This window comes from Sminthopsis crassicaudata, chromosome 2 (assembly GCF_048593235.1).
Source record: "Sminthopsis crassicaudata isolate SCR6 chromosome 2, ASM4859323v1, whole genome shotgun sequence".
Taxonomy (NCBI): domain Eukaryota; kingdom Metazoa; phylum Chordata; class Mammalia; order Dasyuromorphia; family Dasyuridae; genus Sminthopsis; species Sminthopsis crassicaudata.
In genome coordinates, this window is record NC_133618.1 from 46,938,170 (window position 1) to 46,953,984 (window position 15,815).

The 15,815-nt window shown below is 37.1% G+C and overlaps 1 protein-coding gene across 1 annotated transcript; it reads left to right on the forward strand.

The window, feature by feature from the left end:
* The first annotated feature begins 25 nt into the window (after window positions 1–25).
* On the forward strand, window positions 26–14,621 carry TMED6 (transmembrane p24 trafficking protein 6). Its single transcript, XM_074286116.1, has 4 exons — window positions 26–359; window positions 12,063–12,189; window positions 13,482–13,636; window positions 14,388–14,621. The coding sequence occupies exons 1-4, from the start codon at window positions 126–128 to the stop codon at window positions 14,619–14,621; spliced, it is 750 nt and encodes a 249-aa protein (XP_074142217.1). The 5' UTR covers window positions 26–125.
* The last annotated feature ends 1,194 nt before the right edge of the window (window positions 14,622–15,815 follow it).

Sequence of the window (15,815 nt, forward strand, 5' to 3'; positions counted from 1 at the left end):
ACACCTAGCCCGAGGTCCCTCAATGTGTGGGGAACTACAGTTGGCAGAGAAGGGATGAGTGGAGTTAATGATTACCCCAATAGTAACCAAAACTGAATAACCCTGCTGTGCTCCAAGCCAAGCGTATGGGTTCTGGAGAGAGCAGGATGTCTTCTTTGCTCTTTTGGGTTGGGATCGCCTTCCTGAGTCTGGTGCTGGCGGCCAGAGGACAGAAGTCGGAGCCTGGAAGTGGTCTCGGTGACCAGGCAGCTTTCCGTGGCGCAGATCGCTATGACTTTGCCATCATGATCCTCCCAGGAGGAACAGAATGCTTCTGGCAGTTTGCACACCAAAGTGGATACTTTTACTTCAGTTATGAGGTGGGTCTCTGGGGGGCTTCCCTTGTCAAGTAGGGGCTTTGAGTATTTGTTCTGCTGGAGACAGGCTATGTTCCATTCACCCTGAAGTTATGAGACTGGTACCTCATTCTGGTTAGAGTCCCTGAGAAAAAAAGATTATTCATCACAGCAGTGAGTGCTGAACATATGGCATGAGGGAGAAAGCATAGATAGATTTTTCTTCAACCATAGAAGGGAATCACTTTCCCTTCACTCATTTCCTTTATCTTAGGAGATTTTTAAATGTGTTCAGACATCATCAGTGGAGTGAGTCTTCCAGAAGGGGTTTGTTCTTGATATGTGTCAGATCCCCAATCTCATGTTCCTTGAAATCATAGTGGGGATCTGATGGCTTCTGAATAGTGCTGGCATTTAAATGGTTGGAAAGAACAATTGGGTATGAGATGCTGCAATTAAGCAGCTGAGTTGCTGAAGTAACAATTATAACAGCTGAGATTTATTTGGGCTTAAGCTTTCAAAAGCACTTTACATATGGTACTTCATTTGATTCTACTCCAAGGCTGGTGCTAGCCTGAATCTCCTTTTAACCCCTGAGAAAACTGACCCTCAGAGGATCAGGGACTCACCTAGAAGTGTCTTGTGTCAGAAAGCATCAAAAGGACCAGGTTTCAACCCTGAACAGCCATATGTGCAGGGGATCGAGTAAATCTATAATCGTCTAATCCGAGGATCAGCAAACTGCAGCCCAGCCACCTGTTTGTATGGCTGGCGAGCTAAGAATAGATTTTACATTCTTAAATTCAATGTTTGGCTCTAGTTTGCTGCCCTGGTTCTAATCCAGTATCTCTCCCACTTTCTCACAGCAATCTTTGAAACCTGTTACTTCCCAGCCCCTATTTGGGACAGCTGTGTAAATGACTCTTCTTCCATGCTCTCATAGCTGGAGATGCAGCCCTTAGGGCATTTATCAAAGTTGCTTCTTATCTGTGAAATTCCACCAAGGCATGCTACCCTGCCTAGAGCTCCCCTTGTACCTTGCCATAGTGTACTTTCCATAGGCACGGGTTGTCAAGCAGCAATGAGCCAGATAGTGGCTGATTCACTTTGGGAATTAATGAGAAAGTTTAATTCTAGAACAGTCCAGGAGGACTAAACAGAAACTTGTGCACGTAGCCCAGCTTGTTGCTTTTTTTTATTTTTTCAAGTGACTTTTTTTTTAAGTGACTTGCCGGGGGTCACACAGCTAGAAGGTGTTAAGTGTCTGAGGTCGGATTTGAATTCGGGTCCTCCTGACTTCAGGGCTGATGCTGTATCCACTGCACCACCTAGCTGCCTCAGCTGCAGTTTTTAAAAGGAGTTACAGGCTATACCCTACCTATTTTATTCAAGGCGTATGTCATTGGAGGGTAACTTAATTCCATATCCTCTTAATGAACCAGAGGATCATGGAATCAATTGAGTACTGGACATGGAATCAGGTGGTCTAGATTCAAATTCCACTTCAATTATTTACCAGCTGTGTGGTTAGAGGGAAGTCACTTAGCCTGTTTTCTCATCTGAAAAATGGGTCCAATAATTCCCATATTCCTGTCAATGGAGGATTAGAAAGGTTCAGAATACAAACATCCAATACAAGGAAACATGGAGTCACGGGACCAAACAGCACATGAGAGCACAGACAATATGAAGTAGAGTCAGGGAGGATGTGAAAACTGGTCAGGGTCACAGGAACCTCAGGTGTGATTGAGTACATCTCACCGAGGGGCTCTCCCACCCCACAAATAATAATAATAAAGACTGATGGTTCTTATAGGGTTCCTATGTGGCAGGGTTCTTATGTATGGGACCAGGAACTGGGGAAAATCCATTCTAATGGAAAGGAAGATTGATGAGGAATTGGGGGGTAGTTGATATTCAACCTCGCTTATCTTTAGTGAGAAAGGAGTTTTATTAATATCTGAATGAGTGATTTTTTTTTGAGCTGCTCTAGGGTTTCTTTAGGTGGGGTAGGGAGGCTGTTGTTGGGGTCACTATAACTATTTCATGGGAAAGGAAGATTGTGAAGAAAAACACTCTGCAAACCTATATAAATGCATAAATTCTGTGTAAACGTGCATTACTGCCATGAATCTTCTGAAAGAGCACCTAAATAACCCAGTTCCCCATCCTCCCACCTCAGACTCTCATGACATACTCCTCCACTTCACCTCAGCTTCACACAGGGATGGTCAGGGCCTTGACCTACAAGTTCAGCTTCGTTCCTTCTATCAGAAGGAATCCATCTCTCCTGCCTTCCCTCTCCCTCCTAAATTCATTCTATATCCCAATAAATCTGTTCATCTTTCAGTACACTCTCTGGGCGTCATACATGGGCTAATCTTATTCTCTTCCTTTCCCAATATTGACTCTATAATTAAAAGACAATCAGTCTTTTTCTCAATCCCCATAGAGACTGTTCTAACCTCTCTTTGAGCTTATCACACTATTTCCTCTCTTACCCAGACATGATTTGACATGCACCTTAAAAACAAACTTCAAAGAGTTCAAGGAAAGATAAATAAAATCTCATGAACTAAAATACACTACAGGAGTGAGTTAACTCAGGGGGAAAAGAAGACAATCAGAAATTAAATTCAGAAGACACAAGAAAATAATATGATTTTTAAGAAGACGTATAGAAGATGGAATCAAAGTGAGGTACTATGGGTGAATATAAAATCATGGCACAGTTTTTAAAGTAGTGTCAAATCAATCATCATTTATTAAAATGCCTATGTGTCAGGTCTCTTGCTAGGTAATAAAGTGTCAACTGGTTGGGACACCTCCCCATGCTTCTTTGTAGAGGTCCAGGGATTAGTGGTAGAAGCGAATGAACACTATAACCTAAGATTTTTTTCCATTTATCAGTTTTACTAATTTTTTTTCTTTTTAAAAAATTCTTATAAGAGATGTCTCCTTGGAAGGAGAGAGGGGAAAGCATGACAAGGGAAATGGAGACAATGTAAAAATAAAGATAATAATAAAAATCTGTTAAGATAATAATTTCAAAATGCTAAAACTCAAAATGTGTTGAGGCTGGCCAGTGAAGCTAAAGACAACAACTTTCATTTGTTTGTTCTTCACTCTATTGGGAGAAAAAGGAGGATCAAAGAAGAGATGGAACTTTATCCTGAGTTAGATGATAACTAACATACATAGGAGGTCATATTGTTCCACTCTTGTTTATGTTGTCCTTGAAATGGAAAATTGCTTTTACATTGAAAATTATAGAATAAAAATCACTAACAGTTGGTAACCCAAAAAAAGTAAGAAGACAGAGAATCCTAAGTGGCCCCTGAAGAATTCAAGTCACCTGATTCGAACCACCATTTTGTCTCCTGAAAGAACTGGTAGACATGATGGCCAAGCTACTGAGTGTGATATCTGAAAAATCATGGAAAACAAGAGAAGGAACCATAAGATTGGAGAAAGGCAAATGTCCCAGTTTAGAAAAAAGGAACAGAATAGAATCTCCAAGCTATTGACCAGTGAGTTTACTTTGATTCCTGGGAATGTTCTAAAAGAATCATAAAGGCATGATTGGTGAACACCTAGAAAAGGAAGAATGATTACAAAGAGGCAGTCTAGCTTTATCAATAGGTTTTGTCAGACTAACTTCATTTCAACTTTAAGAATTTTTTTTATTATTTATTTTTAGTAATTTTTTTAAAATTTGAATTCCTAATTTTCTCCTTTTCTAAAGTAAGCAACACTTCATTTCAATTTTTGATAAAGTTACTAAAATAGTAGATGAAAGAAATGTAATATAAATATATATCAAAATAATATATAAATTTTGTTAGCAAAGTTTTTTTTTTTAATTAAAGCCTTTTATTTTCAAAGCATATTCATGGATAATTTTCAACATTCACCCTTGCAAAACTTTGTGTTCCAAAATTTTCCCTCTCTTCCCCTCACCTCCTCCCCTAGACAGCAAATAATCCAATATAAGTTAAACGTGTACAATTCTTTTATGCATATTTCCACAAATATCATGCTGCACAAGAAAAATCATATCAAAAAGGAAAAAACTGAGAAAGAAAACAAAATGCAAGCAAAAAACAAAAAGAGTGAAAATACTATGTGTGATCCATAGTTCCTACCATCCTCTTTCTGTGTGTAGATGGCTCTCTTCATCACAAGACCATTGGGGCTAGCCTGAATCATCTCATTGTTGACGAGAGCCACATCCATCAGAATTGATCATCGTATAATTTTTAACAAAGCTTTTTGACAAATTATCTTGTACTCTTTTAATGGAGAAGATGGAACAATGTGGAGTAGGTGGACAGGTACTGAACTGATCAAAAAAAGAATTCAAAGAATAGTCATTAGAGATCAAATCAAATCAGTAAATGTTTATTAAGTACCTACTATATGTCAGACAATGGGCCATGCATTGGAGATACAAAAAGAGACACAAAACAGTCCTTGCTCTCAAGAAACAATGTCAACGTGGCAGCAGATCTCTAGGAGTCTGTGCTTGGTCCTGTGCTGTTTAATTCTTTATCAATGACTTTGATAAAGGCAAAGATGGCCTGCTTATCAAATTTACCAATGACATTGAGCTGGGAGTAATGACCAAGACACTGGATGACAATTGAGATCCAAAAGGATCTTAACAAGCTAGAACAGTGGGTGCTTTTTAAATTTAAAATTTTTTTTTAAATTATACATGTACACTATTTTTTTATATATTTCCATATGAATCATGATGGAAGAGAAAAATCAGAACAAAAGGGGAAAACTATGAGAAAGAAAAAATTGAAGAGAAAAAAAATGAAACAGTATGCTTCAATCCATATTCAATCTCCATAGTTCTCTCTCTGGGTGAGAAGAGCAGTTTCCATCCAAAGTTGATTGGAATTGCCTTGGATCAACAAAATTGGTGAGAAGAACTAAGTCTATCATAATTGATCATTATGTAGTCTTAGTGTACAATGATCTCCTAGTTCTGCTCATTTTACTCAAAATCAGTTCCTTTAAGTCTCTTCAGGCTTCTCTGAATCATCCTATTGATTGTTTCTTATAGAACAATAATATTCCATAACATTCATATACTGTAATTTATGCCATTCTTCAGCTGATGGGCATCCACTCAGTTTCCAGTTTCTTGCCACTACAAAAAGGGCTCCCACAAACATTTTTGCACATGTGGGGTCCTTTCCCTCCTTTATGATCTCTTTGGGACACAGACTCAGTAATGACACTGCTGGATCAAAGGGAATACAGGATTTGATGGCCCTTTGGGCATAGTTCCAAACTACTCTCCAGAATGGTTGGATAATATTGGGTAGTGTTTTGAGGACAAAGACCTTGTATGTTTTTCCCTTAGTAATCTCCAGGGTTTAGCACTGGGCTGGGCATATCGTATAAACACTTAATAAAGCCTTTTTAACTTGAAAATGGCCTGGAAAAGGGATTAAATGGTCTCGTTCTCTTTGGCTTTTAAGGGCAGAACCAACAGCCATGGGTGGAAAGCTTCCTTATTATACAAGCTGAATAGTGAATTCCCCCTTCTGGGAGGTCACCGAGCAGAGGCAGGGCAGTCACTTATCAGGTGTGTTATACTGGGGGTTCCTTTTGGGCTTGGTTGGCCTAAATGGCTGCTGAGGTCCTTTGTAACCCCCAAGTGGTGTGAGGGCCACATCCCCTCACCTGGATCACCTCACTAGTCTCCTTACTTCAACTCTCTCCCCAATCTACTTCCCATCTGCCAAAGTGGTTTTCCTAAAGTGCAGGTCTGACCATATTACTCTGCATTTCAAAAGTGAATGAATAAATGAAAAGTACATTTTGAAAAGGCTTTACTATTTATTCATCAAGCACAGTGCCAAAAGCTTTACAACCATCCTCAATGTGTTCCTTCCCTGAAAGAACTCTACAATTCCAGTTGTACCTCACATATGATGCTTTATCTCCTGTCCCAATGCCTTTCCACAGTTGGTTTCCATGATGCATGAAATGCATGCCCTTCTTATCACCACTTTATAAAATCCATAGTTCCTCTCAAAATTCTATTGATGAGGGTCTTATCCTGATCCCTTCAGTTGCTAGTGCCCTCTCTCCAAATAAATTCACCTGGGCTCCCTGACGCTCTGAAAGGATACAATATACTCTCTAGTTTAACCAGCATTATGTTCTCCCTTGCTTTTTAAAAAGTCAAGATCTTATTTGCAGCATTTTCTGATTTTTGAGCTGTAAATGCTCATGCATTTAACAATTGATTTTCATGTACTACTGTAATCCAGCTCCAGCATACTTTTTGTTCACCAAGACACTTTCAAGTGGATCTTCAAGGTCAAAACTATATTCATATTTAAGTTTCTATTGTGACAAATATCAGTAGACATAACCACATAAAATCTTTTTCTTTTTTTTGGGGGGGGGGCAGGAGAATTATAATAATTTTAAAGTAAATAAAAGAGTCCTGTGAATTGCCAATCTAAATCGGTACTTGGAAAGTATCCAAAGATCATATGCTATGATGACACATTCTTTCTTCAAAATCCCTATCTCTGACCAATTATCGAGATCATGCAATGTGCTGCTTAATTGAAGATATTACCTAATACTGATATTACAGAAGGAATCAATATGATGGAATAGCAGGAGAAAATATAGCTAAGTCATTCCCCACAACTACCCCAAACAGAGCTAGAAAACCACCCAATTGCATTGAAAAATGCAAGGAAAAAAAAATCATGAGTCACTTTTTTGAGCCCAGGTCAGCATAAGGTGGACACTAGAATGAAGGCTAGCCAGGAATGGCCAAGTGGAACATTTTAGCATAGGAAGAAGTGTCCATCAGGTCAAGAAGTCTCTGATCCAGAGTTAGGTATAACCTTGGGCAGGATTCTAGAACAGGTACCAAGTGGCAGCTATTTTGTTCCAGTGCTGACTGAGGAGAGAAATAGGGATGGTCTCTAAGAGTTGTCCCTAGGCTGTGTACAGATTAATTGGCAAATTCAGAAGCAAGGAACAATTTTGTGACCCAAACCCCAAAAGTAGAGGGGAGTCGGTTCTACCCTTTAGTTGAACCTTATAGAAGATCATCCAGGACCGAAATTCCTGACCAAGGAGGAACCTGCAGTTATTATTTTAAACCAGAAGAACTTTCTCGCTGAGAGTGGTTGAATCAGCAATAATTCACTGGAAATCTGACCAGGGCAAGTCCACAGACATATAACCCAGACTCAAACACTGTTCAAAAACTTGCAGGATCAGGAGGAGAGCAATCAGACTTTGCCCAGAATCACTTTAGAAACACAGAAAATCTGCAAGCTTTGCAGATTGAACTGTCTGAAATCCTGAATAACAATATCCCTAATAAAGTAACAGCAGGATCAGCTCAGATGTTCCCTCCAGTATAGAACCTAGGCTTACTATAATGTCCAAATCAGGAAGTTGCCTGGAAAAATATGGGGGTGGGGAGGAAATCCCACCATAAAAAGCTTTAAAGTGACAGAGATGCTCAAGATATAAACTCAGATAATAACTTCATAATATCTACAAGAAAAGTCTCAAAAAATTAGTCCAGGCAAAAGTGCAAATAGAATTCCTAGCAAAGATGAAGCATAATTTAAATGAGAGCATTAGAGGGGGGAAAATGGAAATTTAATGAGAATTATGGGGGGGGGGAAGAATTGGAAAGGGTTTGGCACAAGAGATACAAAACTTTTTCTGAAAATTGTCTGAAAATTAGAATGGACTAAATAAAAATGACTCCATGAGACAAAAAAAATTTTTTTTCAATTTTTCAATTTAACATTTTCCCCTGATTTTAACTTTTTTTTTTTTTTTTTTTTTTAAAGCTCCAAATTCTCTTTCTTGCTCCCTCCTTCCCTCCTCATTGAAAGAGTAAGCAATTTGGTAGAGGTTATACATGTGCAATCATGCAAAACATATCTTCAGATTAGTCACGTTGTAAAAGACAACACAGGTTAAAAAAAAAAACAAGAAAAATAAGTTAATTGTTTAGATCTACATTCAGAAGATCTTTTTCTGGAGATGGATAGCATTTTGTTCATAAATCCTTTGAAACTGTCTTGAATCATTGGGACAAAAGAACTATTAAGGCAACATCAAAAGAAGTTAAATAGAAGAAAATGTAAAGTATCTTATTACAGTAATAACTGATCTGGAAAGCAGTTTGAAGAAAGGCTATTTAAGAAATCTGTAATCATATACTTTAACATATTAGACATGTATTGGTCAATCTGCCATGGGGGCGGGAGGGGGGGGAGGAGGGGAAAAATTGAAACAAGGGGTTTGGCAATTGTCAATGTTGTAAAATTACCCGTGCATATATCTGGCAAATAAAAACTATTAGATAAAAAAATTAAAAAAAGAAATCTGTAATCAAAATAAAAAATAACTTAGACATTATATATCAGAAATCATAAAAGAAAACTATCTCTTAGAACAGAGAGCAAGTATAAATAGACAGAATCTACTAATTGCTTTCTGAAAGAAATCCCCAAATAAAAACTCCCAGAAACATTATATTCAAAATCCAGAGCTTCCAAGTCAAAATAAAAGTGCTACAAGAAGCCAGAAATAAAGAACTCAAGTACTGAGAAACTAAACTCAAGTACTGAGAAACTATAATCAGGATCATATATGATTTAGAGTCACCAGACTAAAACCTCATATATGCTTAAGGCAAAAAATAATATGCTTATAACCAGGAGTAATTTAGTCTCCAAAAATGAGTATGTGTAATTGTAGGGGAAAAGAAATGGATCTTCAATGAAATGGAACAAAGGTTGGCAACTATGATCTTCAGGCCAAATCTGGTCTACTGCCCTTTTTTTGTACAGCCTGTGAGCTAAATGTTCCGTACAAAAATTGTCGTTAGGATGGATTTCGCCCATAAGCTATGGTTTGCTGAACACTGAAAGAGAGAATTTCCAAGCATTCGTGATGAAAAGACAAGAACTGAATTGAAACTTTGCAATTCTAACACAGGAATCAAGAGAAACATCAAAAGGTAAACAAGAATAATCTTAAGGCATTAAACATGGATAAACTATTCACATTCTTATATGGAGCTATAAAACATGTATTCATTGAAAACCCTTATCATGATCAGGGGTCACAGAAATCTTATAGACAGAGGGCCTGGGAGTAATTTTGTTATGTTTTGAGGTTCTTAAAAGATTTGAAAGGAAGAAGAGGAATGAATGGGGAGAGGGGGAAGAAGTGACAAAGATAAAGGGAAAATGTGGAAAATTATCATTGGAATCACAAGTACAAGTCTATATAAACAAGGAAGAAAGAAGAAGGAGAACAGACAACAGTTGAATCTTATTCTAAAGTGACCTGGTAAAAGAGTAAGGAATATATTGACACACAGATGGGCAAAGAAATATATTTCATCAGTAGAACCAGAAGATCATTATACACTTCAACAACGATACTGTATGAGGATGTATTCTGATGGAAGTGGATATCTTCAATAAAGAGAAGAGCTAATTCAGTTCCAGTTGATCAATGATGGACAGAAATCAGCTACACTCAGAGAAGGAACACTGGGAAATGAGTGTAAAATGTTTGCATTTTTGTTTTTCTTCCCAGGTTATTTTTACCTTCTGAATCCAATTCTTCCTGTGCAACAAGAAATTTGTTTCTGCACACATATATTGTACCTAGGATATACTATAATATATTTAACATGTTTGGGGTTGTCTGCCATCTAGGGAAGGGGGTGGAGGGGAGGAGGAAAAATTCGGAATAGAAGTGAGTGCAAATGTTGTAAAAAATTACCCATGCATATGTACTGTCAAAAATTTTATAATTATAAAATTAATAAAAAACAGAAATGTATTTCATTCAGGAGGGAGACAGGTGGATTAGGGGAGAAGAAAAAGAAAAGAAAGAGCAAATTAAGGGAGAGATTAGTCCTAAGAAAAACAAAGGTGAAAGGGTGACGTAACTCCCATCCATGGATGGGGAAGAATTCATGACCCAAGAAGAGCTGGAGAGGATTGCAAAAAGTAAAATGGGCAATTTTGATTATATAAATTTTAAAAGGTTTTGCACGCACAATTAACTTGGCTAAATAGAAGAAAAGCAGACAACATATATGTCAGGAAGACCTAGCATCAAGAAAATTCTTCCACAAGTGAAATTTTTGTGAGGCGATTTTAATATATTCACTTCTTCCTCTCATTTGGTTTCTTAACTTAGGAGTGTCAAAAGTTTTCCTTTAACATTATTATTACATGAGTCAGATGATATTATTAATAGAAGACAGAGTTTCAGTTAACCAAAAGTTATAGGAAGAATATCCCTGAGTCCCAAATAATAAAAAAAATTAATAAAAGGAAATTTGGAAATTTTAAAATCCCATCACAACTACCAACTATAAAACTAGAGAGGAAAAAAAAATCCAAGTTATCAACAGTGACATGGAAAATATTCTAAATTATTAGAGAAATTTATATTAAAACACCTCTGAGGTTCTACCTCACCCCTCTCAAATTGACAAAGTTTACAAAAAAGGAAAATTACAAATGCCATAGAGAAACAAGTATATAAATGCACTCTTGTGTTATGAACTGATCTAGCCATTTTGGAAAGCAATATCCAAATATTGAAACTATATCCCAATGAGATCAAAGAAAGAGGAAAAGGACCCAAATGGACAAAAACATTTATAGCAGCTTTGGGAGGGTACTCATCAATTGCAGAAAAGCTGAATAAATCATATTATAGGAATATAATGGGATATTCTGGTGCAAGAAATGATGAAAGGAATGATTTCAGAGAAAGCTTTGAAGGCATGTATAAACTGAGTGGAGTGAGTAGACCATAAGAATGTATTAATATTGTAAAAACAAATAACTTTGAAACATTTAGGAATTCTGATGGGTGTAATGACCAAAACACAATCCCATAAGACTCATGATAAAACATGCTACTCATTTCCTATTAGAAAAGGGATGAACTCAAAATGTAGAATGAAATGTTTTTGAGGCATGGAAGGGAACAGGAGGGAGCATAGCCAGTGTAAGAATTTTGCTTAATTATAGATGTGTATAATATTTTGTTTTTCTTTTTTCATGGGAGAAAGGTGAATTTCTGATTGGAAAAAAAAAAGTATGTGTGTATATATATGCACGTACATATACACACTTATGCAAACATGTATAGTATGTACACACATGATATTTAGACATTATGTTCAAAGCAATGAGTATATGATGAAATCTAAAAGCTGCTTTTCCCCCCCTTCCCCCGAGGCAATTAGGGTTAAGTGACTTGCCCATGGTCACATAGCTAGGAAGTGTTGTGTCTGAGGCCCAATTTGAACTCAGGTCCTCCTGACTTCAGGGATGTTGCTCTATCCACTGTGCCACCTAACTGTCCCTAAAAGCTGCTTTCAATACAAATTCATTTTAATAAGGTAGGGCTCTACTTTGATGATATCTAATCAAAATTTTTCTAAAAATGGTAAAAGGACATAAATCTGGCCCAAAAACAGTTTTATAAGACCAGCTGACCTCCTCAAATACCTATGACTCCTCATTGCTGAGTGTTATACAGCAGCCTAATTCAATATTTTGTGTTCATTATGCTCTAAGGCACTATGCTAGGTGTTAGTAATAGACAAAGATGAAAATTCCCAACTTTTAAGGAGTTAACAGATGTTCTTTCTCCTTGTTCTACCTATCTTGGCAGGTTCAGCGGACAATGGGACTTTCACAAGGCCGGCATATAACTGCCACTGCCCATACCCCAAATGGTTTTCTCATTGATAAATCTCAGGATATTCGAGGTCAGATCAACTTTTCTACCAAAGAGTCAGGTCTGTATTTATCAGTCCTAATTCAGTTTTCCAACTTATCAATTTGGTCTGTAGTTTCTAGAGAATTAAGTAAAAACTCTAGGAGGGACTTGACATTAAGGCTTTTTTCCTTCTAGAGTGATAGTTCATGTTAAATTTATTAAGTTTAAGGCACTAGGAAACTTGATGGTATTGATACTTAGAAGAATGAGGTGGTGATGTCCTCTCATAAACCCGTGAGTAACAGCCTCCCAGGGGCTCTCCTTTTAAAATTTCATAGATACCATTGTGACACAGGGGATGTCTGCTGGTTATGATTTGTTGATTTTAGTCAGGACCCTATTGGGGGTTTTCTTAGAAAAGACTCTAGTTTGTGCTTCTCCAGGTCCTTTTACAGATGGAGAAAATGAAGGAAATGAACTTAAGGGTTAAGTGACTTGCCCAGGTCACACAGCTAGTGTAGTGTTAGAAGATGGATTTGAACTTGGGTTTTCTTGACTCTAGGCCCAGCATATCCACCAAGCTGTTCCTTCAGGTGGATATCACTTTATAAGTCTCACAAAGGAGGTAGAGCTTGAGTTGTACTTTGAAGGAAGATGGAAATTCTAAAAACCTGACGTGGGGAAGAAATGTTTTCCATAGGAAAGGAGGCATAGGACACCACTTGTGCAAAAGTATAGAAAGCAGAGAAAGCCCAACTCTGAAATCAAGGTACGGAACAAGAGATCTTAACTCAGCAAAGCACATAGTTCAGAAAAGTAGGTGAATCTACTCAAGAGACCAAAAATTGGCCATTATTGACCAAGTCAACTCAGACCAAAGCACTTTGTGCTAGGCTCTATGCTAAGCCCTAGGGATACAAAGAAAGGAAAAAAGGATCCTCATTTTCCAGGAACACAATCTAAACGGGGAGAGACAATGTATAAACATCTCTGTATCTAAAAAAAATAGGATAAATTGGAGTTAACCTCAAAGAAGTGAACTAGCCTGGAGGGGGAGTCTTCTAAACAGGAAGAGAAGGAAGCTTAATGAAATAAATGGTAATTATGCATTACTGAAAAAGAAGAGGTTGAAGGAACTTCTTGGCAAGATGAAGCTTCTGTATCCAACATAAATGCTATTTTAAGGAAAGGTTTTACTATATAGAATTAAATCAGAATGTGAATTTGATTTTCCTTCCAAGGTAGCTTGAAAGTTTTGCATAAAGTATAGCAAATTAAAAGCCAGGGACATGGGGGGCGGTGTACATAAGAACTTTGCTTAAGTAGTCCTGGGAGACTAAAAATTCAGTATTTATCTGAGAATCCCTACAGGCTTTTACCAGCTTTGTCTCGGCAATCAACAAAACCACTTTGGCTCTGTACAAGTGTATATCAATTTTGGAGTCTTTTATGAGGGGGCAGACCTGGAAAATAATCAGAAGAATGAGGAGAGACAAAAACTGAATGATACCTTGGATGCCATTGAGGTAATGTATGCTCCAAAGGAAGAAACATTTATGGATTGAGAGGGAAACTGCTTATGGGCACATTCTTTCATAAAAGGAAAATGGATTGGAAATGAAGCCTAGAGAAAGGATGGTAGAAAATGGTTAACAAGGGTTTGTGGGCTAGGTCTAGAATAAGATAGCTTTGCAATTGTGGATTCTCTTAAGTTTCTCCCTTTGTCATACAAAGGATGCTTCAACTCTAATTGTAAATGTGAAATAGAAAGACAGATATAAGAGAATATCTTAACTTTAGGTTACATTGTTAAGGGAAATGCTACTTATCTTCAATCAAGGGAGGTAGCACAGAAAGTAGATATATTATTGTAAGAGCAATGAGCATGTCAGCAGACATAGATTGTGGCCCTGAGGGGCAAATCAGTCCATTTCTCTGGACTTTGATTATGTCTTCATCTATAAAACAAAAAGTAGAACCATTATCATCTAGGACTTCTCCAGGTTTAAAATTATTTTTATGATCAAAATCTAGAAGCAGGCTGTATAAATATGTATTTCTGAAGAACTTAAGGAAATCTAGAATTCTGATACTGGTTTAATTCTTATTACCAGTTTAAGCATTTTGTGAACAAACATGCCCAAATACCTAAAAACATTCTGCATATGCAATTTTCAAATTTCAATGGTGAAATACATCTGTCAAGTGTGTAAGCCACATGAGATAGCTTGATCAATACTGGGTTCACCTACTTTCTTTCATTTTCTTTCTCCACAGGAAAGTACCCGAAAGGTTCAGATAAATATCTTTCACATGTGGAGGTACTACAATTTTGCCCGCATGAGGAAAGGATCTGACTTTTTCATTCTCCAGTCAAACTATAACTATGTGAACTGGTGGTCAACAGCCCAAAGTATTGTTATTGTCCTTTCTGGGATCCTGCAGTTGTATTTCCTGAAGCGTCTCTTCAATGCCCCCCAAGTCACAGACCCAGCAAAGCCAAGATGCTAAAGGCAAGATTAAAAACCAAGTTCTAATCCTGCTCCCCTCCCTCCCTTTTTCCCCAGGGTTTAGCAAATCAGTTTTATAAAACAGTTATAGAAACTAATCCTGCACACTGAATTTTTTAAAAAAGCAATGACATCACTCACAAAGGATCATCAATAGTAGTAAAAATAATTAAATCCAGAACTATTACTTGGCTTTAGTCAGCCCAATATAAGTCCTTAAAAAAGGTTGCTCTAAATAGTGCTAATAACTATTCCCTTAAGGTGTACTAAGCATATAATAAAATTATTATTTTCTACAGCCTAAAGGACTTGAGGAGTCAGGGAAGATTGATAGAAGACAGAAAAATCTTAAATAGGAAAGAGATTTTATGGAGTATGGGAACAAGAGCTGGAAAGATCACAGCCAATTTTGAGTAAAAATAAATAAAACATTGTACCTCTATAAATGATATCTTCTGAGTTAAAGACAAAGTATACTTACAAAGCGGTAATTTGTCTAAAATGTGAGCCAGACTTTCTGTGTAGCTTTATACATATTAAATGCAACTTTTTAAAAAATCACCAAATCCTTTGGACAAAGGGATCAGATGAGTGGATATAAATCATTATTTTTAGAACCTGTGGCCTTTTGTTTAGTTTAGTAAAGGAATGGCAGAGAAATTTTTTAAAATGTAGCTGTACTGGTATAATAAGGTGACAAGAGCTACATTTGGCCCAACTCCTATCATCCAAGGTATTCAAAAGATTAAAAAAAGGAAAAAAAAAAAAGAAGTGGGATTCCTCAACAAATTCATCTTCTATTTGGCACTTAACTTCAAAGGTAAATTGAATGGAGAGCCAAATATCTTTCTTATTCTATTTTCAATACCCGAATGGAGTTTTATCTTGCCAGTAATACATAAATTTAATAGTGAGATCACACCCAGTTTTAACAAACTACTTATCTTATTAATAGGGCTTACCAATTCTATATAAACAATGATTAGGTAGATAATGTAGTAGCAGCAACAACAGAAAAGAAACCATGGAAAACAGAAGCTGAGAATTCTGCATGATCACTTCCCCAGGTGTTCTTTGTTCACTCTGCTGGTGACCTGTGTGTACTGTACACAAAACTTAGGGAAACACAAAGTACCTGTTCTATCCTACGCCACTGAATTCACACAAGAATAGACAGTTCACCCATTTAGAGAAC

Bases quoted from the DNA above. Each gene is read 5' to 3' on its own strand.
- TMED6 (XM_074286116.1), top strand. From the start codon at position 126: ATGGGTTCTGGAGAGAGCAGGATGTCTTCTTTGCTCTTTTGGGTTGGG. The intron at 360-12,062 runs GTGGGTCTCTGG...CTATCTTGGCAG, and splicing joins ACTTTTACTTCAGTTATGAG to GTTCAGCGGACAATGGGACT. The intron at 13,637-14,387 runs GTAATGTATGCT...CTTTCTCCACAG, and splicing joins ATACCTTGGATGCCATTGAG to GAAAGTACCCGAAAGGTTCA.